The 19,717-nt window shown below is 44.5% G+C and overlaps 3 protein-coding genes and 2 non-coding genes across 7 annotated transcripts; 3 read left to right on the plus strand and 2 right to left on the minus strand.

Moving 5' to 3' along the window:
- The first annotated feature begins 731 nt into the window (after positions 1-731).
- Positions 732-5,194, plus strand: LOC6590262 (transmembrane protein 53). 2 transcript variants are annotated; one of them, XM_026985607.1, is made up of 5 exons: positions 732-775; positions 1,360-1,548; positions 1,671-1,855; positions 3,938-4,219; positions 4,302-5,194. In XM_026985607.1, exons 2-5 carry the CDS (start codon positions 1,431-1,433, stop codon positions 4,890-4,892), a joined length of 1,176 nt encoding a protein of 391 aa, XP_026841408.1. In that variant the 5' UTR covers positions 732-775; positions 1,360-1,430; the 3' UTR covers positions 4,893-5,194. The 2 variants fall into 2 exon arrangements, with proteins under 2 accessions (XP_026841408.1, XP_026841409.1); XM_026985608.1 differs by lacking the exons at positions 732-775; positions 1,360-1,548; positions 1,671-1,855 and adding an exon at positions 2,923-3,015.
- Positions 5,195-5,232: 38 nt separating this feature from the next.
- Trnas-uga lies at positions 5,233-5,314 on the minus strand. The gene has a single exon. It is a non-coding gene; the product is annotated as a tRNA-Ser (tRNA).
- Positions 5,315-5,690: 376 nt separating this feature from the next.
- On the plus strand, positions 5,691-5,772 carry Trnas-uga. Its single transcript has one exon. It is a non-coding gene; the product is annotated as a tRNA-Ser (tRNA).
- Positions 5,773-5,902: 130 nt separating this feature from the next.
- Positions 5,903-7,541, minus strand: LOC6591222 (rRNA 2'-O-methyltransferase fibrillarin). The gene is made up of 3 exons (XM_002015857.2): positions 7,472-7,541; positions 6,915-7,348; positions 5,903-6,648 (listed from the first exon to the last, which is right to left on the minus strand). The coding sequence occupies exons 1-3, from the start codon at positions 7,482-7,484 to the stop codon at positions 6,067-6,069; spliced, it is 1,029 nt and encodes a 342-aa protein (XP_002015893.1). The 5' UTR covers positions 7,485-7,541; the 3' UTR covers positions 5,903-6,066.
- A 6,575-nt stretch (positions 7,542-14,116) lies between these two features.
- LOC6591224 (putative inorganic phosphate cotransporter) lies at positions 14,117-19,108 on the plus strand. Of its 2 annotated transcripts, none has more exons than XM_002015858.2 (4): positions 14,117-14,461; positions 17,074-17,270; positions 17,330-18,406; positions 18,467-19,108. In XM_002015858.2, the coding sequence occupies exons 1-4, from the start codon at positions 14,413-14,415 to the stop codon at positions 18,644-18,646; spliced, it is 1,503 nt and encodes a 500-aa protein (XP_002015894.1). In that variant the 5' UTR covers positions 14,117-14,412; the 3' UTR covers positions 18,647-19,108. The 2 variants fall into 2 exon arrangements, with proteins under 2 accessions (XP_002015894.1, XP_026841781.1); XM_026985980.1 differs by lacking the exon at positions 14,117-14,461 and adding an exon at positions 15,387-15,573.
- The last annotated feature ends 609 nt before the right edge of the window (positions 19,109-19,717 follow it).

Raw genomic sequence — 19,717 nt, forward strand, 5'->3', positions numbered from 1 at the left:
TTTTAAAAGTGCACCCGTTATGCCGAAAGGGTGGCAGCACTATTTTTCAATCAACATTTCGTCTGGTTTTTTGTTGAACATTTCGTTTAAACCGTGTTTTAGACAAAATACAGTAAATGTGAGTACTTAAAAGTAGTTAGTCCTGAACAAAATGTATTCATCAATCTTATAAAATGATGTGGGCATGGATGAATGTTCTATATACATAGCTAGTAATATTGGACAGAATATCAACATTGAACAATAGGAACACCTATCCCCTTTCGTTGTTTTTTGTTTGACCTTTTTCGCTAAAACCTTTTTTTAGGCAAAATCGAATAAAAGCATACATGTATGTTTAAAATAAGCCAGTCAAGTAGAAAATAGGTTAATTAATCGGATAAAATTCTGTGGGCAGGGCTGAGGGTTCTTTCTAGCTAGTAATATCAAATCGAATATCATAATCGAGGAAAATAGTTTCCAATCCTTGACGGAGCATTATTAACCCATTGTAGACTAAGAGGGTATTTTAATATGAACAATTTTAATAATTTTAGCGCAGTTCTGGTGCAAGATATCGTGGGTTTTTGTATGCAAAGTTGAAGGATAAGATGGACCTACAAGATTTATTACTATTATAATTATTACTTGTATCATTTTTCGCGGTTTAACTCAAGTTGTTATACAGGGGGGCTTAAGCGGGTTAAGTTCGTTTTGATACACTGCTGATGCGGAATTAAATAAATCTAAAAATTTTAGTTTAAACAGAGTAAACACGGAGAGCTCGTCTGCAGGCGTAAGTGGCACCGCGATCGATTCTGGCTGTTAATGTTCATCAATTTTCCAAACATGCAAACGCCCACGAACGTTCTTAAGTGTACTTTCTCGAAGAGGAACGTTCAAGACACGCATCTCGTCGTTGGGCACAAACGAAATTTTTATCAATTTATAAATTGAAACCCGTCTGCAGCCAGCCAGCCGCAAATGCGCAGGGTACAAAGTTCGTTTCGTGTGCATTAGCCCGCTGTGTCTGTGTATTGTCTGTGGCTCTCCAACATGAATACGAAAACGCATGAGCGAAAATTTCGGTGGACCGACGCGAGTATACCCTTACCGTTTTGGAGATTTAAATAGTTAAATTTTATAGTAAATACATTGATAATAGCGATGTGTTCCGTTTAAATTTGATGTTGAAGCTGCCTCGTTGAGAACAAAAGACTATAGATAGATGTGCGTTATTGCTATTACCTGAATGAAGCTGCCTTTCATTGTGCTTTACAAAACTATGTTGCCCCTCGTGAGGGTATTCATTCAGACTACACATACAAATGCATAAAGGAATTAAAATGAATCCAAATCTGAATGTGCCTGTTTTTGCAGTTTCTGTCCAACCGCTTCTTGTGCAAGTCGTTCACACCGATCTGATCTGATCCCCCTCTCACTCCACGGCCATGGCTGCGCACTTCCTTCGCACTGCATTTTACGCAACTGCAGCAAAAAAATCGATAAGTCTACCGTTCGCTGCCGGCCGGACAGCCGCAACGTTAGCTGTGGGCCTTTCCTTTGGTGGTAAATGTTTGAATTTAGAATGCTGCTCTATTTGAAGATGAAACCATTCAACTCACGTTTATTTATACATATTTATTTGTCTGTCCCCATCCCAATCCGCCATTCGCCTGCCTCATGCACAGCACAAAATAGCCGGAGCGCTGGCGCTGTTCCGTACGAGAATGTCTACGCGGACAATTTCTTCAGTGGGTGCGGGGGCGCCATATCCACCGGTCTGCTGCGACCGATGGCCGCGTACCGGGAGATCCAACGGCCGCTATCTCGCAATTTCTCGAGCTTGAGCACCGGCGGGCCGCAGGTGGCACATGTAAGCATTACATTACATATTCCATTATATTTTTCATCTTGTTGGCTTTTAATTGAACTTTAACCTGTAATTGCCCTAATAACCCCACCCTCCTCTTGCCTATGAACTTGCTTCTGCCTTATAATTGTGTGGGTTCCTTCGTGTTGCTTCTGATCTGTTCTCTTCACTTCTTTTCATTTTTGAATTTGCATGCATGAATTGATTTCCTCTGTACTTTGAACCGTGTATATGATTGCTCTCTCCCTCTATACTTCTTTCTCAGATTTTGTATACCGATTAGGTGGTATACATACATATATACATATATTTTAAAAATATTTTATTGGGTTTTTAATTGCCTGCAATTTGTTGAGGACCATTTAACGCTTGAAGTAACTGGAAAATGATGGCCATTGGAGAATGTCGATTACGAAATGTTGTGCTGGAATCCGTATCGTATCCTTGGGAGTACTCTTGGAACCACCCTCGCCCAGCAAGCTTCGATCAAGCACGCTCAATTGGGGCCAGCAGCAGCAGTGGCAGCTTTTTCCATGATATACACACATCATAATGGCGCTCAATGCCAAGCTTTCGCCCAGAGCCCCCAAAGCGTGTGGCACTCTCATGAGTTCCAAGGCACATGTTGATTATACCTGGAATTAAATGGACACAGGGGTATATTGGGTTCTTGACTAATAAGTATTTCAATACCAAAAGACATCTAAAAGAGCCGACTGATTCTTGCGAAGATTCAATAGAAAGGCTCTACAATAAGCTCCTATATACAAATATGGACTCGAATCTACCAGTACTGTAGTTTCGAGCCGAGAGTATTTGGGTATTTTCTAGTCGAGCCACTCTACTTCTACCCCTTCCAGTGCTGCCGCAATGTAATTCAAGCCGACGCCACAAACCGCCACTCTGATCCCTAATATGTATACACACGGGGACTCTCCTCACACACAAGCACAAAAGAATAACTATTTTCCATTGGAAGTAAGCTCCGCTGAATTCCACTAAGCTATCCACGATCGGACTACTGGATATATCGTGTCGCTTAGTCCGTCGTTGCACCTGCTGCCCTGGGCATCTTCGTTGCCATAATGGATTTCCTAATTGGAATTACATTATTGGTCGTACTAGTGGTGGTATTACTTAAGGTCTATCGACGTCTGAAACGTGTGAGTGGCCGTGAACCGAAAGTTCAAGTTCAAAATGTCAAACCAAAGCGAAAGTCTCTCTCTTTGTCCGGTCCTCCTCCCCAATTCTCTGATATTCCGTTGTTTGCTGCTTAAATTATGTGACATTCTTCTTCGCCTGTTCGTTCTTGGTACGGAAAGCGGAAACTAGCGCAGCTGGAAATTATTCCACTAATCTAAATTGCAACTCCTTATCGTCAGGTTTGCCCGCCTATCTTCAGACACAGGTGCTATCAGTCGGTTTAGAGGTCTTAGCCACCGGAAAAAAAGATCCCTGAATCGAAAACATAAGCCAAACCTTCGCTCCCCTTTCATTTAGTATTCAGCATTAGAGGGAAATTGACGCTTGGTAACGGCAGCTCCAGATAACTCGGTAATAATCATTAATACGAAAATGACACGGCGAATGCAGATCCATTATTGGATATAATTATTATCATTCAAGTGTAACGTTCGATTTTGAAGTGCCTGTCCTTTAGCTATATAACCAGACATCAACGCTCGATGGAATCTGTATCTCATCTAATCTTACCACTCCGCCAGTACCGGTTGCAGTTTCTGTAAATACGAGTAGGCTCTGCGATTTATCAATAACTTGGTCTTATTATCACGTGTAAAGTGGCATAATCAAGGTCAGCTTTAGCTTTAGCTTTATCAAATTTGCATGGATATATATAGGTACATTACCCAATCCCACTCCATGCCCAATCTAATCATTCGATGAGATTCTAACCGATCAGGCCACGCTGTCCACTCCTATATTATATTTCCTATCTAATCGGGCATTGATTGAACCAACAACTGGACCTATCCAAACTATGGTTTAAAAACTAAATACATAGATTACCCCATAACAACCATTGGGAAAATATATCCGACTACTGTCTATACCGTGTGTTTTCAGAGCGCCATGGCACCGTTGACGAATCGCCGGTATATATCTTCCCAAGATATTACCAAAAACATGACTCTCTATACTAGCAACAAAACGAAGATCGAAGTGGATCCCAAGACGCTTGCGTTTAAGAACCCGACTGGCAATCCCCTGGTTCTGATGATGGCCTGGCTGATGGCCAAGCAGAAACATCTGAAGAAATATGCCCAGATCTACACAGAAATGGGCTTCGATGTGATGGTGGTGCACATTACGCCCTGGCAGCTGTTGTGGCCCGTTAAGGGAACTCAGGTTAGAAAATCTATAACCATTCAACTACCACCTGTGCCAACAATCACAATTAGTCACTAAAACATTCGATTGCATATTCAAGGTGGTGGCCGCCGAGACTCTCAAGTTTCTCGAGAACAACGCATCGTATGAACCGATCGTAATGCATGGCTTCTCCGTTGGAGCATACCAGTTGGGCGAGATTATGCTGCAGATGTCGCGCGATATGGATCGCTATGGCAGTATCCTGGAGCGCTTCGTTTGCCAGATTTGGGACAGTGCTGCCGACATTACAGAGATTCCAGTAGGCGTGCCCAAGTCCATCTTCCCCAAGAACGAACGCATGCAGAGCGCCCTGAGGAACTACACCCTTTACCATATGAAGACATTCCACAACCAGGCCACGATTCATTATATGCGCTCCAGCCAAATGTTCCACTCCACCCTGCTCAAGGCCCCGGCGCTGTTCTTCGTCTCTGACAACGATCCGATTGGCCCACCTTCATCGAATCAAGCTGTCCGCGAGAACTGGGAGAGGGCCAACGTAAAGGTCACATTCAAGTGCTGGGAACGTTCCCAGCACGCGGCCCACTACATGAAGCATCGGGATGAGTATCTGCAGACCTTGTTCCATCATCTGGAGACCTGTGGCGTACTCGAGGCCATTGGCGTCCCCAAGCGCGCCAAGTTGTAAGCCCCTTAAGGCTGACGAATCGGTGATATACATTTAAACAGATATTCAACAATCAATGCGATTATGATTTTACTTTAGTTTTTAAGATCTAACGTTTAACAAAAACAATTGTCCTACATCCGATTATCTATGTGCGTTTCCCAAGGTATAATCTTGAAACATATATTTGGCTGCGATCCACACCGGAATGCAAGCGGAATACGTAAATACGTGCGATAAAAGTCGTAACAGAAAGTTATATTATCTATATTATCTTTTGAGATCGCCGCAGAACGGCTTAATAAAGTAAATTAACAGATAAATTATGCAACTATCAAAAAAAGAAAGAATTCTTATATCCCGCTGCGGACAGGATTCGAACCTGTGCGGGTAGAACCCAATGGATTTCAAGTCCATCTCCTTAACCACTCGGACACCGCAGCACATTTCATTTGCGTGTCAAATTTGCCACTTGATAGGCGCCGTAAAGCGCCTCCTGTGAGGAACGTTAGGCAAAAACATTAACTAAGAAGCGGCGGAGATAAACCAAACTAGCCGTGAACTAGTTCTGGATTCGGTTCTAAGTACCAGGGCTAGCAAAAGAGTAGTTTTTTTAAACTCAACATGTGAAAAATTGACTCTTTTGTAACACAAAAAATTACTTTTCTTATATTTGAATTAAATTAATAATAGGTTCATTTGATCTATTTCCAGATATGTGCCTCGAGCTCGAGCTGAAACATCTGCAAGAATATCCCACAGGTAGCGCGTTTGTGCACCCAGGCCCAAGAAGCAATTCTGGCACGCGATTACATATCAGCTGCGGTGTCCGAGTGGTTAAGGAGATGGACTTGAAATCCATTGGGTTCTACCCGCACAGGTTCGAATCCTGTCCGCAGCGGCAGTTCCCTGACGTTCTTTTTTTGTCCACTTTTCCTTTATTTTTTAATAACATTTTCTACTTTTATTATAACTTTAAACGACCTCAATTAAATCATTCTGTGGCCTTGAAACGAGTCTGGTTTTGTGGCTTGTATTCTTTTATGTATTTGTACGTCTACTACAAAAATAGTTTGCATTTTGATTTATCTTTACAACTATGGTTTATATTTAATAAGAAGAAACTTAATACAAAACGACTGTATTAAAAGAAGTTATAACCTAAAATCTATCCACATTCGCCCCTGAACACTGTTCACTGCTTGCCCGGTGGTCGGTAGACGCCCACGACGACAGCGTGATCACGTTCGTACGGCTCCAGCGTGAGCTGTTCCTGTGGCTTCAGTTTGTCCGCCTGCATCTTCTTGACCTCGGCGGCAAATACCGCCTCAGGCTGCGCCGTCGAATCAATGCAGGATGCCTTAATCGAGATGACAAAGTGTCCTCCGTTCTTAAGGAAGTGCTGTGCGTTAAGGGCCACAATACGGCCCTGATCGGGCTGGGCGACGTCTGCGAAGATGGTGTCGACCATGCCTACTAGCATGCGGTATTTGTGGGGATGACGAGCGTCTTCGATGATGGGTATGATGTTGGTGCGTTTCTTGGCCACATTTATCAGATCGCGACCCGAGCGATGTGAGAACTCCACGGCATAGACGAGACCCTCGGGCCCCACTACATCCGACACATGGGAAACTGTGGTACCAGAGGCGGCGCCCAGATACAAGACCTTCGAGCCAGGGGGCATGTGAATCTTCTCCACGCCACCCAGAATGGCAGCTGCCAGCTTGGAACGGAAGGGATTCCACACACGGTACTCAATCTTCTCGCCACCGGTCTGTGAAGGAAGCAAGAAAATTGTGTGAAACGCTGGACATAGATGGATATTTGTATCTATTGGGTGCTAAGAGATTTTGCCTCAGTTGTGCATTGTTCTAAGCGACCCAAGCGCACCTGAAGCTGCTTCCCGTGTACCTGAAGTGCACACAGCTACCGGTGAACGCAAGGGCCGCTCATGACCACATAATGCCATGTTCTGTACCCCTGCACAACATCATCATCAGCAGAACTCTAGTCTACAGGAAGTGTGATGCGAAAACTAACCTCGACAGAAATGCGCTTCTCTCCGTAGACTTCGGATCCAGGCACAAAGTTGCGGGTGACCAGAGCATCTTCCTTGCCGCGTGCAATGAAGACTCCTTCGTGACGATGTGGCTCGATTGTGACTGTTTTGCCACCCTTGAACCCCCCGGCTCCGCCTCCACGACCGGCTCCTCGCCCTCCACGACCGCGATCGCCACCGCCGCGTCCTCCGAATCCTCCGCGACCACGTCCGCCACCGCGATCTCCACCGCCGCGTCCACCAAAGCCTCCGCGATCGCCACCGCCGCGTCCTCCAAAACCTCCGCGGCTGCCACCGCGATCACCCCCGCCACGGCCACGGAACCCTCCGCCACCTCGTCCCTCGCCGCCACCGCCGCGCCCACGGAAACCTCCGCCTCCTCCTCTGCCTTCACCGCCACCGCGTGGACTGAAACCTGTAGGAAGACACCAGTACATCATTTTATCAATATTCACACTCATTAGGAGGTTAAGTTCTATGTTTTTCTCGGTTTCAGAGACTGCCTTCATTTGTTCATGGCAGTTTTCGCTTTCCTCACCTGGTTTTCCCATTTTTAAATGTTGTAGTTCAACTCTTTAATACAACTTAGGCGAAAATTGAATTGTCTGAGAAACACGCGGCCAGCAAAACGCTGTACCAACACAAGAAAGAAAACACGTGTGAATGTACGGTCATACTGAATACGGTCTCATATGGCGATGAAAAAACGAACTTAGCCCACTTAAGCCCCCTTTATTTAAATTGGATAACAGCTCGAGTTAAACCGCGAAAAATGATACAAATAATAATTACAATAGTTACAACTTATGTTCATCATATTCTTCATCTTTGCATACAAAAACCCACAATATCTTTCACCTGAACTGCGCTAAAATGATTAAATTTGTATTATTTTCTGTGCAATGTTAAACTTGGCTTACAATGGGTTAATTGTTCTCCGTCAAGGATGGGAAACCATATTCCTCGATTATGATATTCGATTTGATATTACTAGCTAGAAAGAATCCTCAGCCCTGCCCACAGAATTTTATCCGATTAATTAACCTATTTTCTACTTGACTGGCTTATTTTAAACATATGCTTTTATTCGATTTTGCCTAAAAAAATGTTTTAGCGAAAAAGGTCAAACAAAGAACAACGAAAGTGGATAGTTGTTCCTATTGTTCAATTTTGATATTCTGTCCAATATTACTAGCTAAATGTTCTACTTAGCCATGCCCACAACATTTTAAACGATTGATGAATACATGTTGTTCAAGATAAACTACTTTTAAGTACTCCCATTTACTGTAATTTGTCTAAAACACGGTTATAACGAAAGTGTTCAACAAAAAAAAGAAAAACAGATGAAATGTTGTCAAGTCAATGTTGCTGGTATTTAAAGACACATTTTTTGTCAACCGTTAATATTACATAAAGATACTGGGAAATTTTAACTCTTTTAACCATTTTTTCCTCCAAGCTGCTTTCAAGCGTAATTAATAAAGACCTTGTCTTTGATTGCATTTTTTTACCTATTCCTGCATTTGATTAATTTCTTGTATATACATACATATGTATGTACATATATCCTGATCCCTGTACCAATTCATGGTCTCTGTAAGAAGAAATATCTTTAAATATCTTTAAAACAGGGACTCTAGTTTCTGAATTTATTAGACCCTAGGATGACAAACATAGTCTCAATTCTATAACACCCATTTCCCCCAGGGTATGAGTGTGTACTCATTGTTGTGAACCGGTTATTGCCAAATTGATCTTCCGCCGAATATTACTAGCTATATAGATCTCTCAGCTTTGCCCACTTAATTTTATTCGATTAGTTTTCTAATCGAATCAATTTTCTACTTGACTGGCACTTTAAAATGCTCCCATTAACTAGCACTTTTTTATAAAATTAGGTTAAAACTAAATAAGTTAACTTAAAAGTATCTTTTACATGGTGCAGATCTAGCGGCCATCTGTTGTCAATTACACCAACTAATCAATTTAATTTTTAATATTTACATGAATTCTACATCTAATTACACTAAAATGTACATGAGTTTTACATAAATCTCACTGGTCACACTATGCGCGGGCAATTTAAGTGGAGCGCAGGATTGAAATCTTTCAACCCAATTAGTCTATGTTCCCCGACAAATACCATCTGAATTATACTTCTCTGATAATCTTATATCAATATTTTCAATATATATTTATCTATTTCGTTGGGGTTCCTTAAAGATTTCAAGGCCAACAGACAAATGGGTCTAGACTATGAGTACTACATTGAATGTTGGTTATGAAGTTACCAGTTATCTCCCCTATCACAGATAATGGGATCACACTCACTGATCCGAGCTGGCAAATCAATTGCTGCAATCACTTAATCCCCATTTTAAGCGTACATATCTCTAGCCCTAAACAAATTCCGTGCACATTTTATAGCTTCGAACTCGGCAAGCAGTTGGCTAGGGAAGGCGGAACCGGGAACATGGGGAAAAATACTTGTAAGCAGAATTTGAATAAAGCTTTTTTCTTCTTTCAAGCACGCGATATGAACAAGGGCAGGGCTATATATGCCAGTATGTACATATAAGCGAGAATATGTAGTTGGCTGACAAGAATCCGAGTGTGTTTGAGTCGCGCCAACACAATTTTTATATGAGTCCCAGTTATGGAGTAGATCCCACGGCAAGCCGCTGCCATTGCCAAGACACGTGCACTGGAATTTCGACCAAAATCCCCCATTGAGCTGCTCTCCTCAAAGTGCTCGAGATAATGAAGTAAATCCATTAAGAAGCAATTAAGGGAGAGTTATTTATACGAAATCAGAGATCTTATCAAACACTTGCCAGTGCCAAATCATAATAAAACTTTTAACAGCTCTGGCCAGTGCTATCAGCAAGAACAGTTGCCATTTCGTGTGACTCCTTGTTTCGGCCATCAGCCGATCGTAATTTGCTCAAATCTCAGAGGCTGAGTCGGAGACAGAAATGCGTGATTATCGGGCGACTCGATGTGAGTCGACAGTTTTGCCTTTGTTGGTTTTAAGGTTAGGAAGCTACTCCAATGATGAAATTGCTCCACCCGGCTGCCCTCTCCACACTCCATGGTTTGGGCCTGGGGCTTTACGTCATCGGAGAGGGCAGGCATTCGACGCCGTTCGCAGAAAAACAGCAATATCATTTTGTGACTCGTTTTTGCCCCGAACATTTGTCGCCTCCATCGAGCCACTCATACAATCGTAAATAAAGGCGAAGCAGCCAGAGCAGCCGGAGCGGAGCACATGGTTATCACGTGAACGTTGCGCCGAGTGCCCGACTCGGGTGCCGTCGTGTGCGGGAAACGTGATCAAAGATCAAGAGAGACACAGAGAGAGAGAGAGAGTGGGAGCTCTGTCGGAGAGCACATAACTGTATGTGTGTGTTGGATTGGGGCCTGCCTGTGTGCAAAAAGTCAAGCTGCAAAATGGCAACAAAAATTAACACAGTGCGGCGCCGCCTCGAACATTGTTGTTTTCTCTCTCTCTCTCTCTGTAGCTCCCCCCTTTCTCTCACTCCCTCCCTCCCATCGATTTGTGCTCTCTATTCTTCTCTCTTTGCCACTTGTGGTTGGGGCCTGTGTGCCCCAGCGGAGGTTATCGCGTTAATCATTTCGCACTGTCAACGCAAATACTCAATGCTGTTTGTTGTTTTTCCACAAATGATATTTATATTCACCTCGTCTGCTCGTCCGCCCCGTGTTTCACGACACTCCTCCGTCAAACTAAATCAAATATGATAATGAATACTTAATTACCATTTCACAACGAACTCCCTTCTTGTTTCCAACCATTCTGGCCAGTCATGGAAAGATACCTATGTATGTATTGCGAATATGATCTTTGGATCTTCCTAGAAAACACTTCGGAATCCATCTCTTGTCCGGCAAAATGATGTCACAGTTGGGGGATGATAAATCAGAACGCCTCTGCAATGATAAAATCCATACACAATCCCATGAAAAGTACTTATATACTTATACCTTTTTTATGATACACCAAATCTTTCACTAGATAAGATTCTGCAGTCGCAGTGCGACTCGCGCAGGCAGATTTGTCGAGTGACTCAAGGCAATCTTTTTCGACGGGATACGGGTGCAGGCCTGGGGATAACCTCCGGCGGAAATGGCTCTTCCTGAGCGATGATCACACCTTGTCCAAATGAAGACGTTCTATTCTTAGTGGCCGCAATTAAAACAGAATTATACGCGGAAAATATACATGTCGCAAATATAGTGTCGCATCTTCCTCTTTGACTGTTTGCCAAGTGGCTGACCCAGAGACAGAAACAGAAACAGACCCCAGCATCACATCGGGGGTGTTAATAAAGTGCCACGCCCACAGCCCTGTACACACCCACAACGATTCCCAGAGTTCGATAAAGTTTCCAGTGCTGATGCCATGATAATTGCCATTCGATCGATCCACAATGCGGACAATTGGAGCTGATTGGACGCAATTCAATTATGTCTCCAGATGGTAACTCAAATATGCCTTAGAAATTCACACAATTCCTCGCTGTAATGAGACGTTTGCCCAAACGCTTAGACAGCACAAATATAAATTTCAATATATTTTCTAATTTGAGTGCGCCACAATCGGCGGGCGAGCGAGCGAACTGCGGATACTCTTTTCAATTGGTTTTTATTGGGTGATGAATAGAACAGATGCGGATCAAGTGGACAATCAGTAAACAATAGCATATTCGGTGTTATATGGGAGGGATAGTTGTATAACCATTAGTGCTGGTATTTCTTCGGGAAAGGCTGTATGCCAGCTGCATCCCTACGTAGATATACCCTCCCAGATAGGGTCGAATCAGATGCAAATCATAAACACACATTTGCCTACCGTATTAAAAGGTTGTTGGCGCCTACACACCTCAAACAATGTCCGTGCGGGGACATCATGATTAACAGCGGAAAAAACCGCAGGCCAAAGGAGCCGAAATCGTATTCTGGCCAAAATGGGTGACAGCTACACCCTTGCACGGAACACAATTAGCCCTGTTTAGAGCGTTTTTGTTTGGTTACACCTGGCGTATACGTAACGACACGCATCTGACTGATAGACAGCTCGACTGATGTTTATGTGGCTTGTAAGAACGGAATGCATTTTAATTAGACTAAAACTGAGCTCTAAACGGAAAAGGGTGAGCCATATGACAGAATACCCTCCCGCATGCCGCTCCTCCTCTCCCGCAGTGCACTGACGTCAAGCGGACTGGCGGGAGATCGCTCGACTGTTTGCCATTTGTCAGATGATAAGGCTTGTTAGTGTAACAGATTCGCATTCGCAATCACATCCATCCATCCATCAGGGGAGGAATCACTGGCACTTCTGAAGTGGGCGTGTCGCCTGATTAGATTGCCATCGCCGGGAATACTCTACAATATTCTCTAAATTTAGTCCAGTCATAAATCTGAAAGTCGCTCGAATCATTTATAGAAACTGTCCCATTCGTGGTGATGGTTAATTCTTTAGCTGAAGATCCAGCATGATAAGCCGGTTATTAAATGGATTGGATTGTGCCACGGGACTGGGCTAATCGAGTGGGGTCCCACACTCGATAAGAAACGTCTCGAGATTTGCCAGAACTCATTATTTACGGAACGGACAGTGGATCGTCGTGAACGTGCCTCCAAACGTGTGTGCCATGTGCCAAAATTGATTTGGTATTGGAATCGAAGACGAAATCAGAACGGGAATCGGGAATCGGGTGGGGCCTTATCAAACTCCGTCTGTCGTCAGTGCCCCCTGACAGAGCCCCACTCCTGGCTCCACCCATCCTCTCTGTACCACCCCACCTATGCGTTTGTCGAAATCAGAATGAATTTGCAGTGTCCCGAGCGACCGACGGCGGACCCGCCTCGGCTCATTTACTTAGGCGCGAATCAAAGTCTGAAATGTGCCCCGAAAAACTGATAAGGCATAAATAATTTGTTTAAAACATTTTATTTTCACCAATTATAATTGATAACCAGCGGTTGAGCGAGAGAGGCGAACGACAAAAGAAAAGATAGGGAAATTCAATGACAAGTAAAATAATTAAGGAAAATTTTCGCTATAAAACGGAGATTTTCGGATAGCAGAAGCTGTCATATTGAAATGAAAATTGCATTGATCAACGGTGATGCTTTTATGTAAGTTAATAAACCCGACAGGCACGCCATCGATCACACTCCGCATTGTAATGGATCGTCTAGAGTCTCGAGGCTTTACGTCGTTTTTTAGAACAGAGAGCGGGAACGGAACGGCGAGAGATCTTGGAGGAGGAACTCAGCAACAGAGTTGAGATGGGTAATGAGATGAGGTTGATCTAGGCTTATCAATGGAAACAATGACCTCGACTGGTGTTTCATTACCCTTATCATCAGGCACACAGGCATCAGAAATCTACATTTAAGGGTATAGTACGAGTACGGCTATGATCTCCAGCAAGGATTCCATTTCATTCATGCTCACGCCCAGCCTAGTAACTGGTAGATACCAGATCTAACTGCATCTCTAGCTCTCAGATAGAAACGGACAAAGAGAGACACAGATGCCAGAAACATCTCAGCTAACTGCAAGAGAGAGTGCATCCGAATACTGTGACTAATTTTACAGCACCAAAATGCCCGAGTAGATGTTACAGAAACAATCGAATACTGAGAAACCAACAAGAGGAAAGTGGAAGAGCAGGAGGAGGATGAGGATGAGGATGAATAGCAGGCAAAGAGTGCACTGATAACCGAACACTGTCCTGTCCATGTGTTGGTGTTGTTTACATACTCCCATATGTATGCATGCCGGTTCCACCAGAGAGAAATCCACACCTACACTAGTGCCAATCGCAGAGAGAATGAGATAGTGGTGTGGTGTGGTGTGGTGTGTGTGTGTGCGTGTTGGTTGCTTGCCAGCGTGTTCATTTTTACTGATAGCAGCGCCGCACGAAAACGGAATGGAATTCACGCGATACAGATACACATGCTTACACTCTGGCTCTCACTGCCCTGCCTCTATCTCGATCTCTCTCTCTCTCTCTCCGCCGCCTCGCACTCTGTCCACCAAGAGAGTGCTCGGCTCGGGCCTCTGCTCTGGCCCGCTGTCCGGCAGCGTTTCGATCATATTTATAAAAGAATCGACCGCCGTGAGTTATTCAAGCAGTCGCAATCCGCACCGTTCGCCAGAACGTTCAAAAGATACCTACCTCCTCCTAGGGATCCAACGCGTGCTCAGTTATATACAGTCGTGGAAACAGCTCCGAAAGAGAGAGTATACTCGCGTCTAAATAAAATTCAAATAAAATAAGCACACATGTGTATTCCAACTTCATGACGGAACCGGAACACGTTGTGTGACATATACAAAAAAAAAAACAAAAGAATACTACAAAAATTCCAGTGAGAACGTTCCAATTGAGGTTTCATTTTTTTGAAAAATACTAGTATTTCTCAACCCGCGTCGCACACATGACCACCGCTCTGACAATGGTGAAAACAGGAGGTAAATACGCCAACGGTAAGTGCAATCCAACGATACAGATCCCATCGCCATTCCCATTTCCACTGAGATCTCCAAGCACGTGTCTTATATAAGTCGCTCGTGTGGCGGGCCTGGGGCCTGGGGCCTGGCGCCTGGCATGTTCCGAGCTCGGACAGCGGCCTGTTGCCGGAAATTGCTTAATTAGTTCTCTAACAGACGTGGAGATACTCGTACTCAATCCCACACGATCTGATCTCTGTCGTGTTCGCTCCAAATAAGTTGCGGATTGCTATTTCCAGATACATTTCTATCTCTCGACTGCAGATGACTGGAAGCGTCGTTGCCCGCGTTGAGTTCAGATATAATTATGCAGTACGAGTATATATTTATATTGCATATACAGTCAGATATAGACGACCTCCACTGCAGCGATCGACTGCAACCGCCATCCTTCGCACAAAGAATCCGAGCACTTCCCTCTCATTTCGCTCAACTCTAAAATATAATAATAAATATTATAAAAATGTCGGATTTTCCCTCATTAAGTATTTACTATTTTTTTTTTTTGGTTACGCTGCCAAACAAAATCGAATCACATTTTAGCACTGTCGGGTGATAAAAATAAACAAAAACGGAATGAAAAACCTTAAACGAAACGAAATGGAAAGAAATGAAAAGAGAGGGGAAACTCAACCAGCGACAGTATTTAGTATTTCTTTTGATTTTATTCCGAACTTTAAATAGATCTACATAGAGTGACAAGACGGGGGACCTGGGGAGCAGTGGCTCTTTAGTCAGCTGATAAGCTAATCCCAAAGACAAATTGACAGTTGTAAAGCGATTTCGAAAGAGCACGGTCTTTGCACGCTCTTTTCGTGTGAGAGAACAACGCGACCGTTGGCGGCGGGGGAGTGAAGTAGGGCCAGAGCTGTAACTAGTGATTATCTTATCGACTTAGGGGACTTCTGCCTACTACACCCCAGTACACCCCTATGGAAAGCTCGGTGGCGTTCCAGTTTTATCGGAGTACAGCTCATTGTCGGTTATCAATACAGCACACTTGACTTCGTTGTTGTTCTTTTTGTTTTGTTTTTGTATTTCTTGCTGTTGCGTTGTGTCCTCCGATTGTCCCACTAACGGACGCCTAGGTACAGTCAGCCTCGGCCGAATGGCAATCAATCAAAATATACCAGACTATACTATATACCCCTAATGGCATCCAATAAACACTCAAAGCAGAAACTCTTTTTTTATAGAAGCTCATAAATGTTGATTGATATGGTGTCGTTTTTTTGGGTGCCGCAGAAAATTTAACTTTGCAGAATCAGAATTCGACTCTCTTTAGTGCCCCCTCAGAGGACAAACCAGACAAAAGTTCTGTATCTTACCCATAAATTAGCTTGGCTCGGCAGGCGGAGCCGCCTGCAGAAAGTATTCCGCAAATAAATTCAAAAACGTGTCAGATAAAGCGTTTTCAGTGTTGCTCCTCACACGACCCGACTTGTCCACGAGTCATCGGTGCGTCCGGCACGAGAAGCTGATTCAGTTCCATAAACAGAGAGCAGTGAGCAGAGAGAGAGAGGGAGTCATGAGGGAGCGGCAGCAGCAAGAGCGAGCGTGTGCGGGAGTGTTCTCGATCGGGCAGACCCCAAAGTACATACATACATACATATGTACATATGTACATATGTTTGTGCGTTTCGGACGTCATCGAACAATCATCCATCCGATTGGGGAAAATTATTTGGAAGACAAGCAATTATTAGTTTGGACTTTAAGCTGGCTCCGAATCGGCATCGGACTGGACTGGAGTTCCAACTGGAGTTCAATAGACCCAAACGCCTTGTAAGGCCGCGTTGCAAGGTTGCCTGTTGCACTGTTGCAAAATGTGTGCGGCTCGGCGTTTGTTTAAGCCATTTATGGTGGCTTAGAGTCGGGTTTAAAAATAGCCTACAAAAATCCGCGTAAGGTAGTGCAAGCAACCAATAAATAAACTACCAAATCATGTTTTCTCTGGGATGCAGCGGCATAGGTGTTCGTTTGGTCACGTGAAGATCGGGCGACTGCCGTTCGGCCTCAAACAGGTAGTGTGACAAGGCAGCCGCAGAGATACGCAGAGTGTTGCGCTTTGGGCCACATGTACAGCACCGTACAGCAGATTCATGTTACTCGTATGTTGCATTTTATACGCTTACAACGCCATGCATGCTTCGCACTCGCCCAGGTCTCGTCTCTCAATATTCGCAGCCAACGCTGTTCATAGTGGGCGTGTGTACATGTGTGTGTGTGCGTCTGTGCGAGCGAGAGTGAGCGTGTCTGTGCATGTCTGTGCGTGCACGAACAAGATTTTGACATAGTCAAAGTCTTTTATAAATAAACGCGCCCCACATACTTACATGGCTACCAGTTTTGGGAGCAGCAAAGAGAACCGCAGCGAAAAGAGAGAGGCGTCTATTGATAAGAGCATAGCCACACACGTTTTCACCTGTTGAGGGAGAGAGTGGGAGATTGGAAGATTGGAAGATTGGGAGAGTGAGCGTCTGCGCAGGCGCATGTGCTTAATCAGAGCGAAGTTCATCCCATTCATCATTCATTCCAGGGTATGTGTACCTTTAGCTAATCTCTATTCCAACACTTTTCTTTTGCAGAGAAATTCTTCGGCGTGAGGCATGTTCAATGCATCCTCTGCTTCTTCTGCCTGGCGATGTGCTACGCATGGCGGGTGAACCTCAGCGTGGCTCTGGTGGCCATGACCGAGCCGCAGTCTAGGAATGCCACTGAGAATGAAACTGCCACCGCAACGCCAGACGACGATAGCGACGATTTTGACCTATTCGATGCTGAGGTAAGACACGGGAACCATCCAAGTCCGACACTCGCTAACCCTCCCATTTCCGCCTGCAGTACTATCAGTTCACCGAAAGCCAGAAGTCGTACATGCTTAGCAGCTTCTTCTGGGGCTACATCGTGACCCAGGTGCCTGGCGGTTACATTGCCCAGCGGTATGGGGCCAAGATGCTGCTGCTCGCTGGTTTGGCAGCCGCCGGTATCCTGACCATCATCTCACCGCTCTCCCTCAAACTCGGCGGCTGGACGGCTCTGTGTGCGGTTCGCTTCACGATGGGTCTTACCCAGGGCGCAGTGCACCCGGCCACGCATGCCCTGCTCTCCAAGTGGTCGCCGGCCAACGAACGTGGCATGCTGGGAACCATCTGCTATTCGGGCGCACAATTCGGAACGGTGGTGATGCTGGCCACGAGTGGATTCATTGCCGACTCCTTCATGGGATGGCCGAGTATCTTCTACTTGGGTGGAGCCTGCGGCTTCGTGTGGATCGTCTTCTGGTACGTGTTCTCGTCCAGCACGCCGGAGGAGCACCGCTTCATCTCGCCGGAGGAACTCAAGTTTATCGAGGAGTCGCGCAGCGATGGTAAGATGCAGTCGGCCGATAATCTGGCGCCGACTCCCTGGATACCCATCTTCACCTCGATGCCGTTCCTATCGCTGCTGGTGGTGCACTGCACGCACATGTTCGGCTTCTGGACGCTGCTCACCCAGATCCCCAGCTACATGAAGAACATCTATGGCATTGACATCAAGGAGAGCGCTCTACTCTCCTCCCTGCCCTACGCTGTGATGCTGCTGCTCAGCTTCTTCTTCGTTTGGCTGTCCAAGGTGCTGCAGAGGAACAAGTCGTTGTCGCTGTCCTTCAACCGCAAGTTCTTCAACAGCATCGGCCACTGGATACCTATGTGCTCACTCATTGCCCTGGGCTACGTGCCGAAGGAGGATAACCTACTGGCCGTGGTCCTGCTTACCCTCACCGTGGGCATCAGCGCTGCCACCTACCTGGGTTTCCAGGTAAACCACATCGATCTGTCGCCCAACTATGCCGGCACGCTGATGGGCCTTACAAATGGGGCGGCCAACATAATGAGTGGCATCGCGCCTCTTGTTGTCGGTCAGATCGTCCAAGATCCGGTAAGTGTACTCTTTGCAGATGTTCCTCGAGTTTCTCGCTAACTGTGATATCTTCCACAGAAAAATGTAAATGACTGGCGTCTGGTGTTCTTCCTGGCCGCCGCCGCCTACTTCATCGGCAACCTGCTCTTCGTGGTCTTTGGACGAACGGAGGTCCAGTGGTGGGACTCGCCAGAGCAGACGGTGGACGATGTGGAGCAGGGAGTGCCACTGTCGCCGAATGGCCAAGACAAGCGCTAAGTCTGGGTAACCACCACATGATAGGGGCATGGCATGATAAAGTCATAGCTGTTGTTTCATAGTTTTTAGTCGTAGTCAATTAGTTAGGAACAAGACCATAATGACGATCGCGTGCTTCCATTAGCGATATTATACGATAATTGTTTAATTCTAAGGCGGCGTAAATTATTGTTTGCAGTATTTTTCCATAATGTACATAATCTAAAGCTAAAATCCAATTAAACTTGCAACACGAGAAAAAGTTCAGTGTAAATAGCGAAGTAGCCCAGAACATAGTTGTATTTGCTGCTAAAAACAAACTCTAGTAATTGTTATGTTTAGTATTTAAGCTAGGAATAAACTTAAAACCAACTTGTGATGCACGAAAAGTGAACTAAAAAGGCAAAAAAAAATCAATGAAGACATTCAAAGCCATTTAATAAAACAGCTCAAGTCGAAGCTGAAAGTCAAATCGTACCGAAATTAATGTTGTTTTATTTAAACACTGAACCGAATTTGAATTGGGCGCCTCAATGTTGATTATCGATAGATGAGCAAAGTGTGACCGTTGAAGCCACGGTATATCGGTATATAATGGGATATTTTGTCAATTTCATCAATCTATTAAATTTCATTTTTAAAGTATATAGAAATCCAATAAAAGCAAGTGTTTAAAACAAACTGGTCAAGTAGAGAATATGTTAATTAATCGGATAAAACTACGTGGGCATGCGTAAATGTTCTACCTAGATAATAATATTTGACGGAATATCATAATATAGGAATATGGTTTCCAATCCTTGACTGAGAACAATTAACCCATTGTAAGACAACGGTGTATTTTAATAATCCACCGAATATAATGAAAATTTAATCATTTTAGCGCAGTTCAGGTGAAAGATATCGTGGGTTTTTGTATGCAAAAGTGAAGGCTAGGATGGACCTACAAGAGTAATTACTATTATAATTATTATTTGTATAATTTTTCGCGGTTTAACTCGAGTTGTTATCCAGTTTAAATAAATGGGGCTTAAGTGGGCCAAGTATATTTATCAGTGGTTATCAGCAGTTTTATTTACATATTAGACGCTC

The sequence above is a fragment of the Drosophila persimilis genome, unplaced genomic scaffold (assembly GCF_003286085.1).
Source record: "Drosophila persimilis strain 14011-0111.01,24,50 unplaced genomic scaffold, DperRS2 tig00000002-arrow-pilon, whole genome shotgun sequence".
NCBI lineage: Eukaryota > Metazoa > Arthropoda > Insecta > Diptera > Drosophilidae > Drosophila > Drosophila persimilis.